The following is a 23,444-nucleotide window of genomic DNA, read 5'->3' as shown; positions in this document are numbered from 1 at the left end:
CCACATTAAGTGCTGCAAATGTGGCCCAATTATGTTAAAACATATCTGGGCCAGTTTTGGTAAAGGTGAGGGATAGAAATCCCTCGCAAATCTGAATATGAACCTAAAGTGGGCCACACATGGCATAGCAAATATGGCCCGAATACATTACACCAAATTTGGGCCACATTTGGCAAAAGTACAGCAAAGTCAGCACTGGCTAACCAGGATGTGAGCCTAAACTGGCCCACATATAATGCAGCAAATGTGGCCCAGTTTTCTTAAAACAATATCTGGGCCAGTTTTGGCAAAGGTGAGGGATAGAAATCACTCGCAAATCTGAATATGAACCTAAAGTGGGCCACACATGGCATAGCAAATATGGCCCGAATACATTACACCAAATTTGGGCCACATTTGGCAAAAGTACAGCAAAGTCAGCACTGGCTAACCAGGATGTGAGCCTAAACTGGCCCACATATAATGCAGCAAATGTGGCCCAGTTTTCTTAAAAAAATATCTGGGCCAGTTTTGGCAAAGGTGAGGGATAGAAATCACTCGCAAATCTGAATATGAACCTAAAGTGGGCCACACATGGCATAGCAAATATGGCCTGAATACATTACACCAAATTTGGGCCACATTTGGCAAAAGTACAGCAATATCAGCACTGGCTAACCAGGATGTGAGCCTAAACTGGCCCACATATAATGCAGCAAATGTGGCCCAGTTTTCTTATAAACATATCTGGGCCAGTTTTGGAGAAGGTGAGGGACAGTAATCACTAACAAATCTGAATGTGAACCTATGGTGGCCCTGACATGGCATAGCAAATATGGGCCGAATACATTACACCAAATTTGGGCCAGATTTGGAAAATTTATGGCAAAGTCAACACTGGCTAACCAGGGTGTAAACCTAAACTGGCCCACATTAAGTGCTGCAAATGTGGCCCAATTATGTTAAAACATAACTGGGCCAGTTTTGGCAAAGGTGAGGGACAGTAATTAATGGTGAATCTGAATTTGAACCTATGGTGGCCCAGACATGGCATAGCAAATATGGCCCGAATACATAACACCAAATTTGGGCCAGATTTGGAAAATATATGGCAAAGTCAACACTGGCCAACCAGGGTGTAAACCTAAACTGGCCCACATTAAGTGCTGCAAATGAGGCCCAATTATGTTAAAACATATCTGGGCCAGTTTTGGCAAAGGTGAGGGACAGAAATCACTTGCAAATCTGAATATGAACCTAAAGTGGGCCACACATGGCATAGCAAATATGGCCCGAATACATTACACCAAATTTGGGCCACATTTGGCAAAAGTACAGTAAAGTCAGCACTGGCTAACCAGGGTGTGAACCTAAACTGGCCCACATATAATGCAGCAAATATGGTCCAGTTTTCTTAAAAACATATCCAGGCCAGTTTTGGCAAAGGTGAGGGACAGTAATCCCTCGTGAATCTGAATATGAACCTAAAGTGGCCCATACATGGCATAGCAAATATGGCCTGCACATAATACACCAACTTTGGGCCACATTTGGCAAAAGTACGCCAAAGTCAGCACTAGCTAACCAGAGCGTGAGCCTAAACTGGCCCACATATTATGCAGCAAATGTGGCCCAGTTTTATTAAAGAAAATCTGGTTTTGGCCAATAGGGACAGTAAATCTGATTGTGACCCTAAAGTGGCCCAGACATGGCATAGCCAATATGGCCAGAATACATTACACCAAATTTAGGCCACATTTGGCAAATATATGGCAAAGTCAGCACTGGCTAACCAGGCTGTAAACCTAAACTGGCCCATAAATAGTGCAGCAAATGAGGCCCAATTATGTTAAAACATATCTGGGGCCGTTTTGGCCAAGGTGAGGGACACTAATCACTGGCAAATCTGAATGTGAACCTAAAGTGGCCCAGACATGGCATAGCAAATATGGCCCGAATACATTACAGCAAATTTGGGCCACATTTGGTAAATGTGCAGCAAAATCAGCAGTGGCTAACCAGGGTGTAAGCCTGTTAATAGTTAATAACATTTACAGCCATGTTTGCCAAATATACAGTACAGTTGACATGTAGCCTGACAAGCCAGACCCACATCAAGATGTTTGGTCTGGAAACTCATCATTGACGGCTCAATCTGAGGGGCGGATAAACGGCTGTCTGTCAAACTCCCTCTGCACGCGATAGGATAGCGCTACACCAACCAGAGCAACGAAGGTGAAGCAGAGCTCGTTGATAGATTAAACATTCGCCGTATCCGATCGGCTAAACTCCGAACACATCATCCCTTCTTAAGAATGACTTCAGTGCCGTTCTTTGTTCTTTTCTCAGAGAAAAGCTTAACTCCAAGTCTTCCAGAGTCGCGGTCAAAGCTGATTCGAAAGACCGCCGTTCGCCAGCTTCTGTGTTTACTAGAAGCACGCAAGCGCAACTCTGGCGTCATTATTTTAAGCCCCGCCCACCAACTCTATACACGATGTGATTGGCCTGACCAGAGTTTGGCGTTTACAGCTCAAAAGGGTATTGAGAGTTGCTAGACGACACTCGCGGCAGATTAGATTTGCTGCCGCTAGGGTGCGTCTAGATTTCTAGGCTAGTTGACATGGAAAATATGCCATAAATATAATTACAGTTAATTTAGATGTATAGCTAAAAATGCCCACATTTGAAAATATGGCATAATACTTTGTAACGAAATTGGGCTATGTTTGATAGGATGCAACTCTTAATTGTACAGTTTAATCTGGACAAAAAGACTATATCAGTTGTGGATTGGCCTGCCTTGTGATAAAAAAAAGTACATAACTTTAATTGTGTGTGTGTGTCTGTGTGTGTGTGTGTGTGTGTGTGTGTGTGTGTGTGTGTGTGTGTGTGTGTGTGTGTGTGTGTGTGTGTGAGGTGTGTGTGTGTGGGCATGTTTTTGTTAAATATCAGGACACTGATTAAATGTGTATTATGACATGGGTATGACACATGTGGGAGAGGGTGAAATATGAGGACATTACCCATGACCCCATTTTTCAAAATGCTTATAAATCACACAGGATGAGTTTTTTGTTGTTGTTGAGAAAATAAAAATGCAGAATGTTTCCTGTGATGGGTAGGTTTAGGGGCAATGTGTGTGTGTGTGTGTACTTGTTTATAATTTATTGTAGGGACCAAACAATGTAATATAAACCTGAGATCACCAGCCAGCGGTCCCCACAATATAAACGGATTCATAAACATACTATGTTTTTGAAAATGTAAAACTGCAGCATGTTTCCTGTGATTAGGGGTAGGGGCAGTGTAGGGGGATATAATGTACAGTGTAAAATCCATTACGCTTATGGAAAGTCCCCACAATTCACAAAAAAAACAATGTGTGTGTGTGTGTGGTCTAGGTAAACCCTATGTTATGGGGACACAAAAATGGCAATATTTGAAATCCTTGTCCATGTGGGGATGTTTTTGGTCTCTATGAAGAAAACTAAATTAAAAATTATGCTTTTTGAAATTTAAAAAAAAAGTTTAGATTTCTCTGTGAAGGGTAGAAGTTTTAGGGGTAGGTTTAGTGTAGGGTGATACAATATACAGTTTTTACAGTATAAAAATCATGTTTGTGTGTATACTGTGTACACACAGACAGCTACAGGTTGAAAATATGTGTGTGTGTGTGTGTGTGTGTGTGTGTGTGTGTGTGTGTGTGTGTGTGTGTGTGTGTGTGTGTGTGTGTGTGTGTGTGTGTGTGTGTGTGTGTGTGTGTGTGTGTGTGTGTGTGTGTGTCTGATTATGAATTGTTTGCAACAGGTCAAATTTGTGAACTGTTTTTAATGGTCCTGACTTGAATATTTGGCTGAGATACATTTTGAGTTGCTGTATGTGAAAATCTTTGTCATGATTTTAAGTAGGACATATTCCTGGGTCAACATATGTATATATTTATCCTGGAACACAATTCCTGTCATGAAACATAGTCCTAACCCCCTAACCCTAACCTAACCCAGAGGGAAATGATAGGTAAATAACTAGCACCAAACCCTCCATTTAAACATAAACTTGACATAAACTTTAAGCTTGTCACTGAAATATGATTTGTTGATTGGAATGCAGGATTAACAATGTTATAAATATCCAGAAACAGTCTTGTTGAAATCACATTCACCTGTAAATGTATGGAACTGTAAGGCAGTGTCATTATAAACCGCTTCAAGTGACCCTGATATTCTAAATTATTATAAATAAAATACTCAATTTGTCTTTCATTTTTGCTAAATATTGACTTAAATATTGAATATTATCTGTATCATTTATTAACCTGTCAGTATATTGATTGAGATATGCATTTAAGAGTAGGCTAAATGAATGACAAATCAGCAAAACCTGCTATGAGAACATTTTATTGTTATTTTGAAGGCAAATTTTTTCAACCCTTTTTTTTGTTATGCTTTCATTACAAAAAACATTTTTTATCCCTTGCTAGAATATATATATATATATATATATATATATATATATATATATATATATATATATATATATATATATATATATATATATATATATATAACAATAATAATAATAATAATAATATATATATATATATATATATATATATATATATATATATATATATATATATATATATATATATATATATATATATATATATATATATATATATAAAATCAACTGGTTCGAGTTCCTATTTCCGGCCCTTTAAATTTAAAAAATAGCCGCGGAAAAGGCGCCCAAAAGACGGAGCTGCAGAGGAGGATTATTGTTTGGAGATTTGACGGTGGAAAACGGCAAAGAAAGTTAAGGTAAGATTTAATAAAAAAATATTGCTTCGTTTTGGGGATTGCTTCGTTATATTCAGTTGGAGTAACTTACTGCATGTTATGTGATATTAAAACGTTAGCTAATGAAAGCTACAATTGTTAGCTATCAAACATTAGTTATTTTGTCAATTCAAAACTTTTGCCATTGCCTGAAGGATTTTGTAAGTGACATAACGTTAGCAATTCAAGTTGATTATCGTTAGTTCACCTCTCTTTCATACATTTGTCACGTGATTTTTGATAATTACTAACTGCTAAATAAATGGTGATAAAATATTAATATCTGTCTGTTTCATTGCTGTACTAACGTTAGTCTGTGCGGCTCTCACGTGACAAAAGTATGAACAAGGCCTAACGTTACCAGAATAACCTAAATGAATCATCTGTTTCTCATAATTTGTTATTTTGCCTGCAATATGTATAGTTTTTATTATCATTATTTTATTATTTATTTTAAATATGAAGTTGTTATCAAAGTTTGCGCTACTTGAGGTGATTGCTAAATGATTTAAAGATCCAAGTCAGTAAAATGATCTGATCTTCCCATCACTAACGTTACAAAGAAGTTCTTCGAACTGAAAATCACATTGTCTTCTGCTGAAAAAAAAGCATAGACCAGCATGATTTCACTTTCACTCACTGTATACCAACCTGCAGTCAGTTCTGTATGGTCAACGTATTTTCCCAATTATAATGTTATAATTATAATGTATAATTTTGAAATTCATCTATGTATAAATTTGACATTAAACTGCACTAACTAGTTGTATTACAGAAACAACAGGATCACAGAGCAAGCGAGTAAGCTGTAGAATCCCACTTCAACAGATGGCTTCAAATTGCAAGTGAGACAGAGGGAGAAGAGAAAAGGAGTAACGAAAATGGACACGCAAGTAATTTACACGGTCTATTTTACTAATTGTTTGTAATCATTTGGAGTAAATCCGGGACTACACTTCACTTCACTTGTTAGGTCTATCTCATCTATTTCATCTTTGTTAATAAAAATTAGAAGAAATATGCAATAAAAAACAGTAATAGAAACTATATATATATATATATATATATATATATATATATATATATATATATATATATATATATATATATATATATATATATATATTAGGGATGCAACAATACAGTTAGTCCACGGTTCAATACATAACCTTACTTAAAACTTTACATAAAAAAATGTATACACATTCCCAGTGTATTGTATTAAATAAAATAAATATATATAAAGATTTACAGTGGCAGCTCAGAGATGTACAGTAGCATTTAAGTATGAAATTGAATGAATAAATGTAGAGTATAAACGTAAATGCGTGTAAACACCCTTAACTTTAGTGCATATGATTGGATATTTGCTCAAATCAGCGCATAGACATAAATAAAGAGGAATATTCAAGGGGGTAATCTAGCGCTCGGAAAGCGTTCCACCCATAGGGTGTTTAAATATTTTCTCCCGTTGCTTTTGGCTCACTATGGGCTTCTCCCCATTCTTCTCCCTTGACTTTATCAGACCATTGCTAACCAAGCCATCACCTGCTGTTAGCATCCCATTGACTCCCATTCATTTTTGCGTCTCTTTGACAGTGAATAACTTTACATCAGAGGCGTTTAAAGACTCCATTTGTCCATTGTTTATTTCTAAAGAAACTCGACAATGCATAAAAGGCTCCATTACCTTGTATCTTACACTATTGCCCCGCAGAAGCTGTTTTTGTAAAAATAGGCTAACTATTGCGTCATAACCAACGTGACTCTGTCGCACAGTTGAGAAATTACCGTATAGACCTGAGGAGACGCTCGCAGGCAATCTTTACTGTCTATGAGGCCGTCGGGGGGACGTGGAGACATAAAGTCTGATAAAGTCAAGGGGGAAGAATGAGGAGAAGCCCATAGAGAACCAAAAGCAACGGGAGAAAATATTTAAACAATGTGATTCAGATTTCACTTTCCACATCTACTAGAAGACCTACAGCTGTCAGACAGGGGGCTCACGTCACGTCTACGTCCTCAAGCTCAGTCTGACCCTGCGCAGTTCGCTCAGCCATCAGGAAATGAGTGCTCCTTTACTGATCTCACTTTCCGCCATCGAAGTCAATGGGATAGCTCTGTCCATTTCTTTTACTGTCTATGGGAATATTTCAAACGGGGGGAAATGGAAATAATTAATTAAATGCAAAACCGGCACATATTGAACCATGAATGCGTACCTAACGGTTCAATATTATATTGAGTATTGTGGCATCCCTAATATATATATATATATATATACAGCTCTGGAAAAAATTAAGAGACCACTGCAAAAAAAACTAGTCCTCAGAGTTGGGGAACATTGTCAGAGCAGAAGGAAGCATGTTTTCTTCTACACTCTAAACACGCTGGGTTACTAACAACCCAAGTTGGGTTGAAAATGGACAAACCCAGAAATTGGGTTGTTTGAACCCAGTGAATGGACCCTTTCAAACAACTCAATGTGTGGGTTTGTCCATTTTCAACCCAACTTGGGTTGTTATTAACCCAGCATTTTTTTGAGCGTAGGACAACCTTGTACGTGGTTTAATTCATGCGTCCTTCACAAAGACAAGTCTGCCCAATTCAAGCATTGCTGAAGCACTCCCAGATCATCACCGATCCTCCACCAAGTTTCACAGTGGGTGTGAGACACTGTGGCTTGTAGGCCTCTCCAGGCCTCCGTCTAACCATCAGAAGACCATGTGTTGGACAAAGCTGAAAATTAGACTCATCAGAGAAGATGACCATACTCCAGTCCTCTACAGTCCAATCCTTATGGTCTCTTGCAAACCTCAGCCTGGCTCTTCTTTGCTTCTCATTGATGAAGGGCTTTTTTCTACCTTTCCACAACTTCAGCCCGTTTCGAACTGTTCTCGCCGTGAACTTCACCCCAGCTGCCTTTTGCCATTCTTTTTGTAGGTCACCTGAGGTCATCCTATGGTTGTTGAGTGACATTCGAATGAGTTGGTGGTCATTCCAGTCAGTGTAGAGTCGTTTTCGCCCTCTGCCAGTCTGTAACTTTGTTGTCCCCAATGTCTGCTGCTTGACGTTGTTCTTATGAACCGCCATCTTTAAAATTTTAAGGATGGAAGCAACCCGACGCTCACTGTATCCCTATGCCAGTAAAGCCAGAATATACTTGTAGGCTTCCATACTTGTAGAGATGCTGATTTAAGAAAAAAATTGCAGTGGTCTCTTAATTTTTTTCTCCCAGAGCTGTATAGATATTGTAGTATTTTACTTATCTAAACTTTTTAGGAAAGAAAAACAAATAATCAAATAAAATAAAAATCAATGTTTAGTCTTTAGTGTGTTTATTACAAATGAATTGTACATTATTAAAGCTACAAATGTAGTTCAGTTAAGAACAGTGAGTGATTACCTTTTTTCTTTTATTGTTTCATTAACATAAATATAAAGACCTAATTCACAGATCTAATATAATGTTACACATCATTTCCCCAACTGCTCCCCAAATGTTCACTTAAAACTGCATTAAGTTAGCCTGACAAGCCAGAGCCACATCAGGAAGTTAGCTCTGGGAACTCACCATTGACAGGACTCAGTCCGAGGGGCGGGATAAACGGTTGTCTTTCAAACTACCTCTGCATGCGATAGGATAGCGCTACAACCAACCTTCTCGGAACCTTCTCTGCCGTCATTATGTTAAGCCCCGCCCACTGGCTCTACACACAATGTGTTTGGCCTGACCAGAGTTTGGTTTTTACAGCTCAGAAGTGTATTTAGAGTCATGGCAAATTAGATTTGCTGCCGCTAGGGTGCGTCTAGATTTGTAAAATAGCATTATGTAACATTTGCAGTAAGATATCCCAAAACCACTAGGCCAATACTACATATTTTGTTCAGTTGAGAACCTTCAATATCCCAAATGTTTCCAACTATTTGTAAATCGTGAGAAAATTGCTATTTTAACCAAGGAACCGGGACGTGTGAGGGCGTCGCCTAACGATGTCATCATATCTCTTAACCCTCGGTTTCTGGTTTTATTCTGCTGATGCGCTTTACTCCGACTGTAGTGTTAACAAGTGTCACAGCAGCCGCTGAGTGAACGCACAGAGTAACGTCATAACATAATTTAAAACTCACTCAAATGTGTTATATGATAAACAGAGCTGCGTTACCTCATACTCATTACCAGAAAAGCAGAAATGGTGCCGGCGACTATGGCATAATCAACGTTTTTCGCGCTGCTCGTGATGCTTTTGTTGTTCATCTCATTAACAATCACTCCAGCAGCCTAGCTCAGCTCCACAACACTCGCTACTGCTCTGCTTCACACTGCAGTAACGTTAATAGGGATGTAATGATAAATTGTTATATCGCATTAATAAAATGTGACGATATGTATCGTTGATGGAAACAATATGATTTGCAATATAGTTGTTTTATTCAAGGCTCAACTTGCTGTAGTAAGCCTATTTATAAGGTATAATTTACCCAGACACAAATTTACAAATGTACCTCAAATGTAAATTCAGTCATAATTCTCACCATCAAGTCGTTTTTTGTTTAACTTCCATACACAAATGAAGATATTCTTTATGAAACCCATTTTTAAAGTCCATTACTTTCAAACTTAAACGATGCAAAAAATAAAGTAATCAAGAGGTCTAATCCAAATCTTCAAGTCTTCTGAATAGACACAATGGCTTTATGTGGTGAAAATATTTAAAGCTACACTGTGTGATAATTTCCCCCATCTAGTGGTGAAAAGGTATTTGACCAACCAGTGATTATTAGTTTCTGTTCCTCTCAATTGTTTTAACTCCTACAGTGGCCAATTTAGTCCAAGATTAACATGGCATCCAGTTCAACCTCGTCCATGAGTGCCATTGAGTGTTAAAACGCGAAAGGCGAAGTTTGAATTTACGGGTATGTCCCTCTTTGGCTAATGTACTTTAAGATGGAGGGGCAACATGACGACCGGCATTCCAACCCCTCACCCGTATGTATTTTCAATGGCATATTATAAACTTACCAGAATACTTTATTACTTGAAAGAAGTGCATTACATCACATTACATACATTAATGAGCACATATTTTTGAAAGAACTAAGTGTTTTTAGCTAAGAATAAACTAAAAAAGTTACACAGTGTAGCTTTAACACAGTGAACATTCTGCAGTAAACACAGACATTCAAATGATTGCGGAACGTGCGAAAACAACATGAGAGTGAGTTAAAATTCTTGGATGAGCTAAACATTTACAGTTTGAGAGCGGCCATTTTGACACACTTTCTTGCGATTAAAACTGTGATTGATTGCATTGATCATCTGAAATGCATGCACTGCTGGAATGACCCTCTTCAAAGTGAGAGCGCAAAACATTATTTAAAGTGGCACTCCTCCAAAGTCAAAGTGCAAACACCATTTAAAGCGGCAATCCTTAGTGAAAGCGCAAACATAATTTAAATCACCAGATCACATTTAGTTTTAGTAGTATGATTATTCAAAGCAGTTTAGATGGTTCATTCTTATACTGCATTAATAGCAGCAACAGCAGGACATAGTGAGCATGAGCAATGCTGCCTGCATTGGAAGTGTGAGTTATTCGTGAGGGATTTTTGTTTTTTAATTTACAGAGTTTCAGTGACACTATTACATTAATAATCTCATTACATAGAATCATACAATGACAAAACATAATGTTAAATATAATTAATAATAATGCAATGGGGGAATATTTGTGGGTCCTGATAATAATACACAAATAATAATATAATAACAATAAAAAAGTACAAAATAAAAACAAAAACTTTATTTCGGCTTATCGGGATACATATCGTGTCGGGAGTTCAGTATCGAGATACATATTTAATCGTGACACGAGTGTATCGTTAAACCCCTAAATGTTAATAATCACTCCCATGAACATGATTTCTGTGTCCTATCCCGATTTTTTTCCTACCGGCTGTGAGGTGAAGACCACATGTCCCAAGATCTTTCCCAAAACTGACCTGATTGTCGCTTGTGCAGATTAATATTAAGATCTGTTTGATCTTTCTGAATTGTAGAAATTAACCAAATGATACAAGGATCAGCAGTTGTTTCTGCACTGAAAGTAAATCCAGACACGATTAAAATCAACGTTTGGGAAGCCAAATTTTCAGTATTTTTTACACAAAATAATAAATCATGTCAATAAAACCCTAATTTTAGTGTTTAGGATGTTATAATCTATATACATAAAAGTGACATACACATTTTTATATAAATATGGCAGCGATAAGGTACAGTAATGGTTTTATTTGGTGTATTCTTTGCTAACAATCTTTCATTCTTATCCCGAGGTTACCATTGTCAGCTGGATCTGCTCCAAATCCAGATCAGATGGTGGACCTGCACCTAGACATCAACGCAGCCCTAAATGTCAACAGATAACATGTCAACTAGACAACTCCTAGAGACGGATCCCCTGTAAGGAACTTGCTAACAGCCATCAACACAGATCCTCTGTCCTCTGCACAGACCCCTAAGGCCAGCTTCAACTCCATGTCGGCATGTTGTATCCTGATCTTCAAGCTGGTGGATCTAGATGAAATATTCATTATTATTGCAATCCATAGTCTGACTTGTAATGCAGCCTGAATCATATTCACACCATGTTCGTTGGCCAGAGACAACTGGTCCCCCAACTCAGCCTGGTTTCTACCAAGGGTTTTTTCTTCTCCATTTCTGTCACCTGATGGATTTTGGGTTCCTTGCCACTGTCGCCTTAGGCTTGCTTAGTTTGGGACGCTTAATATTCTACAATAGGGGTGGGCTATATACTGGTAGATATGATTAACTGGTAGAAATGTATCAACTGCTACTGATTTTGGACCATCATCTCTATCGGAGTTACGTTGCTGTTCTGCTTGTGTGGTAATGAAATCTTATCATCTGCCTGCATTTTTAAGCATTATGGTTAAAAAACAAGGGATTTTAAACTGCTAAAGTGCAGTAAGCAGTGAAAGACACCTCATTTGACGACATGTGCACGCTGTCAGAGAGACTGTTTCTAAGCACAATTTTTTTGTATCATTGGCAGCAAGAATTACAAAATGTCTATGGTATTTCTAATGTCTATATAATATTGATTTAATTGCACTGATGCTATTGGAGGAGAACTGAACTGCGCTGGATCATGTTTTCTGCAAAGCTGCTTTATAGCAAATTGAACTTATTTCATAATTGATGAACCTTACACAGTTATTGAACAGAACTGAATCAACACTGACCTGACTTCAGCTGTGACACTATTTTCATTTTAGGGCTGCTTTACTGCAGAATTTAACTCTGTTTGAATAATTAAATAATTATTTTCATGTTTATTCCTGTAAATCTGCTTTGAAACTTTATAAAGCATTAACAAAGAAAGGTAACTTGAATTGTGCAATGGCCTGATTGTGGACCAGATTTGGCAAACAGCATGTGGGCCACATGAGGATTGTGTAAAAGACCAACTGTGGCCCACATTAGGGTCAGTTCTGGTTTATATCGGCCAAAGCAAGCTATTAGATCTGGGCCGGACCTAGGCCAGAATTAAATTTAACTGTGAGCCATATGTGGGCCATTTCGGCTTCATGTGTTTTGTTCATGGCTGACATGTGGCATTGCTATTGCTTGATTGTGGCCCAAATCTGGGAAACAAAAAAGGACCACTCAAGTGCCATCATTTCACACGGTATGTGGGCCAGAGCAAGGTATTAGATATGGGTCGGACCTGGGCCAGAATTAAATTTAACTGTTAGCCAGATGTGGGCCATTTCTGCTTCATGTGTTTTGTTCATGGTTGACATGTGGCATTGCTATGGCTTGATTGTGGCCCAAATCTGGCAAACAAGAGCGGACCGCCCAAGTGCTATTATTCCATGTGGTATGTGGGCCAGAGCAAGGTATTAGATCTGGGCCGGATCTAATACCTACACATGAAGCAGAACTGGCCCACATCTGGGCAACAGTTGTGGGCCAGTTCTGCTTCATGCGTTTTGTTCATGGCCGACATGCGGCGTTGCTATGGCTTGATTGCGGCCTAAATCTGACAAACAGGAGTGGACCGCCCAAGTGCCATCATTCCACGCGGGTAGTGGGCCAGATGAAAGTGTCAAGTGTGGGCCGGATCTGGGCCAGAGCAATTTTGCTATCTGGGCCAGATGTGGGCCAGTTCTGCTTCATGCGTTTTGTTCATGGCTGACATGCGGCGTTGCTATGGCTTGATTGTGGCCTAAATCTGACAAACGGGAGTGGACCGCCCAAGTGCCATCATTCCACGCGGGTAGTGGGCCAGATGAAAGTGTCAAGTGTGAGCCGGATCTGGGCCAGAGCAATTTTGCTATCTGGGCCAGATGTGGGCCAGTTCTGCTTCATGCGTTTTGTTCATGGCTGACATGCGGCATTGCTATGGCTTGATTGTGGCCTAAATCTGACAAACGGGAGTGGACCGCCCAAGTGCCATCATTCCACGCGGGTAGTGGGCCAGATGAAAGTGTCAAGTGTGAGCCGGATCTGGGCCAGAGCAATTTTGCTATCTGGGCCAGATGTGGGCCAGTTCTGCATCATGCGTTTTGTTCATGGCTGACATGCGGCGTTGCTATGGCTTGATTGCGGCCTAAATCCGGCAAACGGGAGCGGACCGCCCAAGTGCCATCATTCCACGCGGGTAGTGGGCCAAATGAAAGTGTAAAGTGTGGGCCGGATCTGGGCCAGAGCAATTTTGCTATCTGGGCCAGATGTGGGCCAGTTCTGCTTCATGCGTTTTGTTCATGGCTGACATGCGGCGTTGTTATGGCTTGATTGTGGCCTAAATCTGACAAACGGGAGTGGACCGCCCAAGTGCCATCATTCCACGCGGGTAGTGGGCCAGATGAAAGTGTCAAGTGTGGGCCGGATCTGGGCCAGAGCAGTTTTGCTATCTGGGCCAGATGTGGGCCAGTTCTGCTTCATGCGTTTTGTTCATGGCTGACATGCGGCGTTGCTATGGCTTGATTGTGGCCTAAATCTGACAAACGGGAGTGGACCGCCCAAGTGCCATCATTCCACGCGGGTAGTGGGCCAGATGAAAGTGTCAAGTGTGGGCCGGATCTGGGCCAGAGCAATTTTGCTATCTGGGCCAGATGTGGGCCAGTTCTGCCTCATGCGTTTTGTTCATGGCTGACATGCGGCGTTGCTATGGCTTGATTGCGGCCTAAATCTGGCAAACGGGAGCGGACCGCCCAAGTGCCATCATTCCACGCGGGTAGTGGGCCAAATGAAAGTGTAAAGTGTGGGCCGGATCTGGGCCAAAGAAATTTTGCTATCTGGGCCAGATGTGGGCCAGTTCTGCCTCATGCGTTTTGTTCATGGCTGACATGCGGCGTTGTTATGGCTTGATTGTGGCCTAAATCTGACAAACGGGAGTGGACCGCCCAAGTGCCATCATTCCACGCGGGTAGTGGGCCAGATGAAAGTGTCAAGTGTGGGCCGGATCTGGGCCAGAGCAATTTTGCTATCTGGGCCAGATGTGGGCCAGTTCTGCTTCATGCGTTTTGTTCATGGCTGACATGCGGCGTTGCTATGGCTTGATTGTGGCCTAAATCTGACAAACGGGAGTGGACCGCCCAAGTGCCATCATTCCACGCGGGTAGTGGGCCAGATGAAATTGTCAAGTGTGGGCCGGATCTGGGCCAGAGCAATTTTGCTATCTGGGCCAGATGTGGGCCAGTTCTGCTTCATGCGTTTTGTTCATGGCTGACATGCGGCGTTGCTATGGCTTGATTGCGGCCTAAATCTGGCAAACGGGAGCGGACCGCCCAAGTGCCATCATTCCACGCGGGTAGTGGGCCAGATGAAAGTGTCAAGTGTGGGCCGGATCTGGGCCAGAGCAATTTTGCTATCTGGGTATGATGTTCTGTGTCCCATAATACAGCAAACAAATCATCCATTTTGTGATCTATGGCTCTTTACTTCTCTAACTTGTGTAATAATGTGGTATTTTAATCTTACAGCCATGACTCTAAACCTGCTGAAGTCCTCGACACATTGAGATCAAATCTGAGGAAGAAGTTTGAGTGTTTGTGTGAGGGAATATCAAAGCAGGGAAACCCAACACTCCTGAATGAGATCTACACAGAGCTCTACATCACAGAGAGTGAAAGTGGAGAGATCAATAATGAGCATGAGGTGAGACAGATTGAGACACAGTCCAGGAGAGCAGAAACAGAGGACACAGCGATCAAATGCAGTGACATCTTTAGACCTTTACCTGGACAAGACAAACCCATCAGAACTGTGCTGACAAAGGGAGTCGCTGGCATTGGAAAAACAGTCTCTGTGCAGAAGTTCATCCTGGACTGGGCTGAAGGGAAACAGAATCAGGACGTCCAGCTCATATTTCCACTTCCTTTCAGAGAGCTCAACTTGATGAAGGACAAAACACTCAGTCTGTCAAATCTTCTTCATGTCTTTTTCCCTGAAACCAAAGAAATGGAAATATCCAGTGATCAGTATAAAGTGTTGTTCATCTTTGATGGTCTGGATGAGTGTCGTCTGTCTCTGGATTTTCAGAGCGATGTGAGGTTGTGTGATGTGACTGAATCAGCCTCAGTGGACGAGCTGCTGACGAACCTCATTGCGGGGAATCTGCTTCCCTCGGCTCTCATCTGGATCACCTCCAGACCCGCAGCAGCTGATCTCGTCCCCTCTGAGTGTGTCCATCGAGTGACAGAGGTACGAGGCTTCAGTGACCCACAGAAGGAGGAATACTTCAGGAAGAGAATCAGTGATCAGAGTCTGGCCGACAGGATCATCTCACACCTGAAGTCATCAAGGAGCCTCTTTATTATGTGTCACATCCCAGTTTTCTGCTGGATCTCAGCCACTGTTCTGGAGAAGATGTTGAGGAAATCACGGAAAGAAAAGATCCCCAAGACGCTCACTCAAATGTACACACACTTCCTGATCCTTCAGACCAACATCAGACAGGAGAAGGACTATGAGAAGAAAAGAACAAGAAAAAAACATTTTTTTCCCCATTTTTTCAAGAAAGTGAAAGATGAAGATGAAGACATGATTGTCAAACTGGGGAAACTGGCGTATCGGCAGCTTGTGAAAGGAAACCTGATCTTCTATGAGGAAGACCTGAGAGAGTGTGGCATTGATGTGACAGAAGCATCAGTTTACTCAGGATTGTGCACTCAGATCTTCAGAGAGGAGTTGGGCTTGTATCAGGGGAAAGTCTTCTGCTTTGTTCATCTGAGCCTTCAGGAACATCTAGCGGCTCTATATGTGCATCTCTCCTTTATAAACAAGAACATCAATGTGTTTGACCAGAATACCAAACCAACTAATGGAGACACAGCTTCACTATCTGATCTCCATCAGAGAGCTGTGGATGAGGCTTTAGACAGTAAAAATGGCCATCTGGACCTTTTCCTTCGTTTCCTTCTGGGTCTGTCAGTGAAGTCTAATCAGAGTCTCTTACAAGAACTAAAGACACAGACAGGAAACAGCTCTCACAACAATAAGAAAACAGTCAAATATATTAAAGAAAAGATCAGTGAGAATCCCTCTCCAGATAAATACATCAATCTGTTTCACTGTCTGAATGAACTGGGTGATCTTTCACTGGTGAACCAAGCTCGACCTCATATGAGAGGCGGAGGATTAAGTGATGTGAAACTCTCCTCATCTCAGTGGTCAGCTTTAGTTTTTGTGTTGTTGTCCTCAGAGGAGACGATGCAGGAGTTTAACCTGAGCAGATTAATTGGATACGGAAATGTTCAGTAAGTAACACTGAGTTCAATCATTACAGTCTAAAACATTATGACCAAAGAGAAACACAGAGATCAGAGGTGTTTAAATCACGGGGCACAGATTGAATTCTGGGATATTGTTCATAATTTGCGGGTGTTTCTCAAACGGAGGCTGTGTCCTAGTAAGGCTGCAGATCTCGACGGCCACGTCATCAAGCGCCTCTGAAGGCCGTCTCAGTTTGAAGGATCCTTCGTTTCGCATCTTTAATTCAGCTCAATCACCCACAATCCTTTGCACACATTCACATTCATGACAAAGACCTGCTGGAGAACGAGTCGGCCCTGAGCTTATCTGAGTTCATTATGAAATGTAAGACACAAATAATGTTTCCAGAGATGAAGGCACGTTATCTTTTAGTTTTGGTGTAAATGAATCACTCGACACTAATCTGCCAATAATGTGAGCCCCTGGAGACACAGACGGCTGTCGTTCACTGTATTGCATTCATAGAAAAGCCAGTTAATATAAAGATTTTTAATAGTCAGGTTTATTTATATAGTGTTTTTACAATGACGATTGTTTCAAAGCAGCTTCACCGTGTTAAACAGGAAAATATTGCAACCAAATTTGATTGGGCTGTACAGTCGCTCTGGAGAAAACGGTGATGTTATCTAGGCCTGTCACGATAACACATTTTGCTGAACGATAAATTTGCCAAGAAATTATTGCAATAAACGAAAATATTTTTGTTCTGAGAATTTTCATCCAAAATAATGATAATGGCGTCAGGGCCGTTTCTAGCCTTTCTGGCACCCTAGGCGAGATTCATATGTTGAAGAACACAGCGACACAAGACGGACGAAGCCGTAGCCGAAGCCTCGCGCCAGTTTCATATGTTTTCACATATTAATTTCATATGTTAATCACATTTTTTTTTGGGGGGGGGGAGGGGGGGTGATGCATAAATTCATAAAAAAGGCCCTAGTGAAGCCCATGGTTATGACAGTATTAGCCTACTTGATCAATTTACACTAAACAGCTATCTCTAATGTAAAAAAAAAAATTATTCACTAACTGCGATAATGTTCTGCACCTGAAATGAGCATGGCGTGTGGTCCGTCCAGTACTAATATTCAGTGTAATGTTTTGCTCAACGTTATGATAGAGAGACCAGATTAGTAGAGAACAAGTAACCAATAATGGCTAACATACCTGTATATTTCACTTTCTTTTTTTTATATTTCCTCATTTTTCTTTTTACGATACTGAGCACCTGATGGCTTTGACCTTTTCATGATGATGAAACTAAAGCACGCTGTAACGAGTAAAAATATAGTGTGGCCCCTTTAAGAGTTGCGCGCGCTCCCTGCAAACGAAGTCTGCATTTTGGCTACTCCACATCACATCATCATCACTATTGTACACCCCTATACATGTGCCGTGATACGAAATTAAATGCTAATTGTTTCTAAAGGTGCTGTAAAATAATGCATTGTGATGGTAATTTATCATCCAAACAGCTTTAAACTGCTGGAGTGCGCTTCTCAACCTCCTAAGAGTACTCGTAATTTGGGTCCATATTTTGTTTTTGTAGGTGCCTTTAATCCCACTCTTTAAACTTCCAAATAAAACAATTTCGTTTTTTGTTTTTTTTCCACTTCCCTGGTGATGGTCTCGATGGGCGCGTCTCAATCATCACTAGTTCAGTAGTCAGAGCACTGATCAGGGAGTCAGCCCGTTGACTTATGTCCTAATCAGTGCCCTGACTAGTGGACTAGTGAGATGATTGAGCGCGCCCGATCTCCACGTCGGAGAAGTTTCGCTTCTTTGCCGTCTTCTGTTTGTCCATGACGTAAAATGAGGGCGTGGGGGAGGCGGAGACTTGAATATATAGGGGCGTGTTATTCTAATGACGATCGTTTTCAGCCGCCATTAAGTGAGCTACCCGCATTTTTCACTCGGACACAAGCGTTACGGATGACGACGTTCCCTGCCGCCCTCTACAGGATCTCATTTCATTACAGCAGCGCCACTATAAATGCAGGTACACCTTTTCAAATATCAATAAACTTTTATTTCTAAAGACTATTTAACACTGAAAGCGGAAATCATTTTAAATATCCACAATAAATGAACAAAACAACCAAAAACATTAAAAGCAATGGACTCTCAGTCTGTTCACAAAAAATACACTTGAATAAATACCAGAAACAATTAATAAAATGGATGAAAACTGCAGCAGATGATTGTGTTTTAGGAGCATATTAAGGGCGGCCCGGTTCACCAAACCCACGGTTCGGTTCGGATCACGGTTTTAGGCTCACGGTTTTCAGTTCTGTACGGTTCTTGTTGTTGTTTTTTTCTTTTAATCGTTAACACTCCAGAAATTTACTTCATCATATGATATTATCCACAGTTTAGGATACAGTATTAAAAAAATGGTTATATCATGTAATCATGCACAAACTGAACTTGACTTGACCATCTCTGAGGAAAGCTAGGTGAGATTTTAGGTGAGACAGCAAGAGAGAAGACATCGATGACATGCTTTTCATTTATTTGGTCAAAAAGGAGAATGTTTATTGCTATCTCTACAGGAACGTATGAGCCTTTAGCACACACAGATTGAACTGAAGAATTAACTTGCATTTATCAAACTGCCAACTTCAGTGTAGCTTTAAGCCTTGATGTGTGTATAAACACCTTCCCAAACGGATGAGGCGCAGGCACAGTCAGCGAGAGAGACGAGGAAAACAAACAAGAATGCAAACGGAAATTATCACGGCCGGAAAAATGATCGAGCTCATTTATTTTTATTGTGCGATTTATTGACTATTGCGACAGGCCTAATGTTATCAGCTCATTTCACACCGTAGAGTTTGTGGCCTGACCATTATTCACCTCTGATATTAATTATTATTTTTATTATCATCATTAATAATTCACTTATTTTTTATCTTTATGGTCAAACAGTGACAGAGTAAACACAGCAGATGAAGTTCTTCAGAAGCTGCTGCCTGTGGTTACAGCAACTAGATCAGCTGAGTAAGTAACACTGAGAACAATCATCTGTGTGTGTGTGTGTGTGTGTGTGTGTGTGTGTGTGTGTGTGTGTGTGTGTGTGTGTGTGTGTGTGTGTGTGGTTACAGCAACTAGATCAGCTCAGTAAGTAACACTGAGAACAATCATCTGTGTGTGTGTGTGTGTGTGTGTGTGTGTGTGTGTGTGTGTGTGTGTGTGTGTGTGTGTGTGGTTACAGCAACTAGATACGCTCAGTAAGTAACACTGAGAACAATCATCTCTGTGTGTGTGTGTGTGTGTGTGTGTGTAAATCTAATGTGCTGTAATATGGTGTGTGTGTAGCTCTACTGTGCTCTAATATAGTGTGTGTGTGTGTGTGTGTGTGTAAATCTAATGTGCTCTAATATAGTGTGTGTGTGTAGCTCTACTGTGCTCTAATATAGTGTGTGTGTGTAGCTCTACTGTGCTCTAATATAGTGTGTGTGTGTAGCTCTACTGTGCTCTAATATAGGGTGTGTGTGTGTGTGTGTTTGTGTAAATCTAATGTGCGTGCGTGTGTGTGTGTGTTTGTGTAGCTCTACTGTGCTGTAATATGGTGTGTGTGTAGCTCTACTGTGCTGTAATATAGTGTGTGTGTGTGTGTGTGTTTGTCTGTGTATCTCTATTGTGCTCTAATATTGTGTGTGTGTGTGTGTGTGTGTGTGTGTGTGTGTGTTTGTCTGTGTATCTCTATTGTGCTCTAATATTGTGTGTGTGTGTGTGTGTGTGTGTGTAGCTCTAATGTGCTGTAATATAGTCAGGGTGTCCGCTGGGTTTTAAAAAGTATTAAAATCAAAATTGTCAAATTTAAGGCCATTAAAAGTGTTAAATGTGGTCTCAGAGGTATTATTTTTTCCGACTATCAGGTGTCCTATTCTGATTGAGATTCTATCTGCGTTCGCGTTAGTTCGTTTAAATATGGGCTTTAGCATATGGACTGCATTTATATAGCGCTTTTATCCAAAGCATATCTGGGCACATAATCAAAGATCTTTCGTCTCCGGCTCAGCGTGTGTTTGATGCTGACGTCATATTCAGCGGCCGTTCGGCATCATCTCAGAGCACTGCGCACTCAACAGAAGGGGCTGGCTTACGCTTTATCAAGGCATATCTTCAACAACGACTATCCTCATAAGAGCAATCTTAAATGATTTATATAAAGTCTACAATGAACAAAAAGAGTTGTGAGAGAATGAGGCGCGATCCGTAGACAGTAAACAGTGAGATCCGCGTGTCTGTCTGCTCTTAAAGGGACAGCAGCCGATAAAGCTTCCTGTCAGTAAAGTTAAAGAGCAAAGGGAACAGAGAAAATGACTCGCTGCTCTGGACTAAATAACTTTTGTAGCTTTAATAAGGATTAACTCTTTAATTTATAGTTTATGCAGTGCAGACTGCAGATAACTTTGATAACTTTATTAAATATCTGTATATTTCCTAACTGTTAAGACAGGAAGGGCAGGAGTAAACAAGACATTTATTATGGGTTTACTAGCATTGTTTTAAGTTTACTGAAATTAAAAACTGTTATATTTTTGAAGCCTAATAATAAATGTAATAAAAAAAACAGTAGCTGTATATGAATACTGGCCTTCATTCATAAAAAGATGCCATTTAAACAATTTTTTAAAATATACTGTCTTTATGTTGTTTCTACATTAATTTGATTAACAGTGAAATTATTATATAAAAAAATATATTAAAAACGTACAAAACATTTCTTTTTTATTGCGATTAATCACAGAAGTAATGTTTGATTAATCTAGTTAAAGTTTTTAATCATTTGACAGCATTAGTTTTTAGTATTTTGTTAAATTCAACATCTTATCACAGTTATAGAAATGTAGTATTTGGCTCAGGTTTTGTTGTTGGTTAAAAACAGTAAATAATTTAATTTCTGAATTACCAATTATTAATGTAAATCAGATGTGTGTGCAGTAATGCTTCTCCTTTGTGAATGTTGAGATCTATCTTACTGTGTCTGAATGATAACTTATAACAGATTTCCTCCTGCTGTCGATTCTAAATCTGTTCTTTTTTGTGTGTTATATATGTCAAAATCTGTGTAAATAATAGAAAGGTCGCTGATTAACACTTGCAATTCAGTGTCGTGATGGTTTTAAAAAATATTCTGAAGGTAGTAAAAAAGGGATTAAAAAGTAGTACATTTAACTTAAGGATTGTTGTATATACCCTGTATAGTATGCGTAGCTCTACTGTGCTGTAATATAGTGTGTGTGTGTGTGTACCTCTACTGTGCTGTAATATAGTGTGTGTGTAGCTCTACTGTGCTGTAATATAGTGTGTGTGTAGCTCTACTGTGCTGTAATATAGTGTGTGTGTGTGTGTGTGTGTACCTCTACTGTGCTGTAATATAGTGTGTGTGTGTGTGTACCTCTACTGTGCTGTAATATAGTGTGTGTGTAGCTCTACTGTGCTGTAATATAGTGTGTGTGTGTAGCTCTAATGTGCTGTAATATAGTGTGTGTGTGTGTGTACCTCTACTGTGCTGTAATATAGTGTGTGTGTAGCTCTACTGTGCTCTAATATTGTGTGTGTGTGTGTAGCTCTACTGTGCTGTAATATAGTGTGTGTGTAGCTCTACTGTGCTGTAATATAGTGTGTGCGTAGCTCTACTGTGCTGTAATATAGTGTGTGTGTAGCTCTACTGTGTTGTAATATAGTGTGTGCGTAGCTCTACTGTGCTGTAATATAGTGTGTGTGTAGCTCTACTGTGTTGTAATATAGTGTGTGTGTAGCTCTACTGTGCTGTAATATAGTGTGTGTGTAGCTCTACTGTGCTGTAATATAGTGTGTGCGTAGCTCTACTGTGCTGTAATATAGTGTGTGTGTAGCTCTACTGTGTTGTAATATAGTGTGTGTGTAGCTCTACTGTGTTGTAATATAGTGTGTGTGTGTGTGTGTGTGTACCTCTACTGTGCTGTAATATGGTGTGTGTGTGTGTGTGTGTGTGTACAAATACTCTTGATGATACTCGTGATGATAACTGCCTTCAATGACATAAACTAACTTTGGGGAAAAAATATTTGAAGTAGGGCTGGGATAAACGATTATTTTTTAAACGATTAATCTAGCGATTATTTTTTCGATGCATCGGTTAATCTAGCGATTCATTTTTCCTGTCCGATTCGGTTACGATTTGATTACCGATTATCTCCCCATTAATTGCCTAATAGCAATTTATACTAGGGCTGGGCGATATGGCCCAAAAAAATTATCACGATATAATTTAGCATATCAGTCGATATCGATAAATATCACGATAAATGTAAAATCTTTATTTCTTTAAAGTTTAAAGGCATATTTTTGCTCATGAGTGAAATATGTAGAAAACAGACAGTTAGCTGTGGTTTTAAACTATCCTTTATTGTCAAAACATGACAAACACTTCCCAAACAGGTGAACAATTTATTAAAACTGAGGTAGATTTATTTATTAAAATCTTAACTGTGGTCAGCATTTTTTTACTCAACACTATATATCAATAATATATCATTATACAGGGCTTGAAATTAAGCATGTTCATGTGCTTGTCCTTGGAACAAGTAAATCGTTCAAGCTTGCCCAAGTAAAAAATTAGCTTGTCCGGAAAAGTGTGTGTGTGTTTGTGTGTGTGTGTTTGTGTGTTGTAAATATAATTTATTCTGAAGCAATATTCTCACCAGTGTTCAATCAGCTTTGACATATTTAAATCTGCATATTTGTGGTTTTTATTTTTATTGAATCATTTGAAATTTGTGATATTTTCACCTTTTATAAAGGTCATTTTCCCTTAATCTTATTAACTATAG

At 39.8% G+C, this 23,444-nt stretch overlaps 2 protein-coding genes across 2 annotated transcripts in view; both read left to right on the top strand.

Annotated features, from left to right (window-relative positions):
* Positions 1-23,444, top strand: part of LOC137084567 (NACHT, LRR and PYD domains-containing protein 12-like) — a gene marked incomplete at its 5' end in the record, with an annotated part of 382,843 nt that overhangs the window by 342,684 nt on the left and 16,715 nt on the right. The window lies entirely within an intron of this gene.
* Positions 14,669-16,608, top strand: LOC137085227 (NLR family CARD domain-containing protein 3-like). Its single transcript, XM_067451788.1, has 2 exons — positions 14,669-14,721; positions 14,829-16,608. Exons 1-2 carry the CDS (start codon positions 14,669-14,671, stop codon positions 16,606-16,608), a joined length of 1,833 nt encoding a protein of 610 aa, XP_067307889.1.

Source organism: Pseudorasbora parva, chromosome 8 (assembly GCF_024679245.1).
Source record: "Pseudorasbora parva isolate DD20220531a chromosome 8, ASM2467924v1, whole genome shotgun sequence".
In the NCBI taxonomy this organism is placed as follows: Eukaryota; Metazoa; Chordata; class Actinopteri; order Cypriniformes; family Gobionidae; genus Pseudorasbora; species Pseudorasbora parva.
This window is presented reverse-complemented; position numbering and strand designations above follow the sequence as displayed.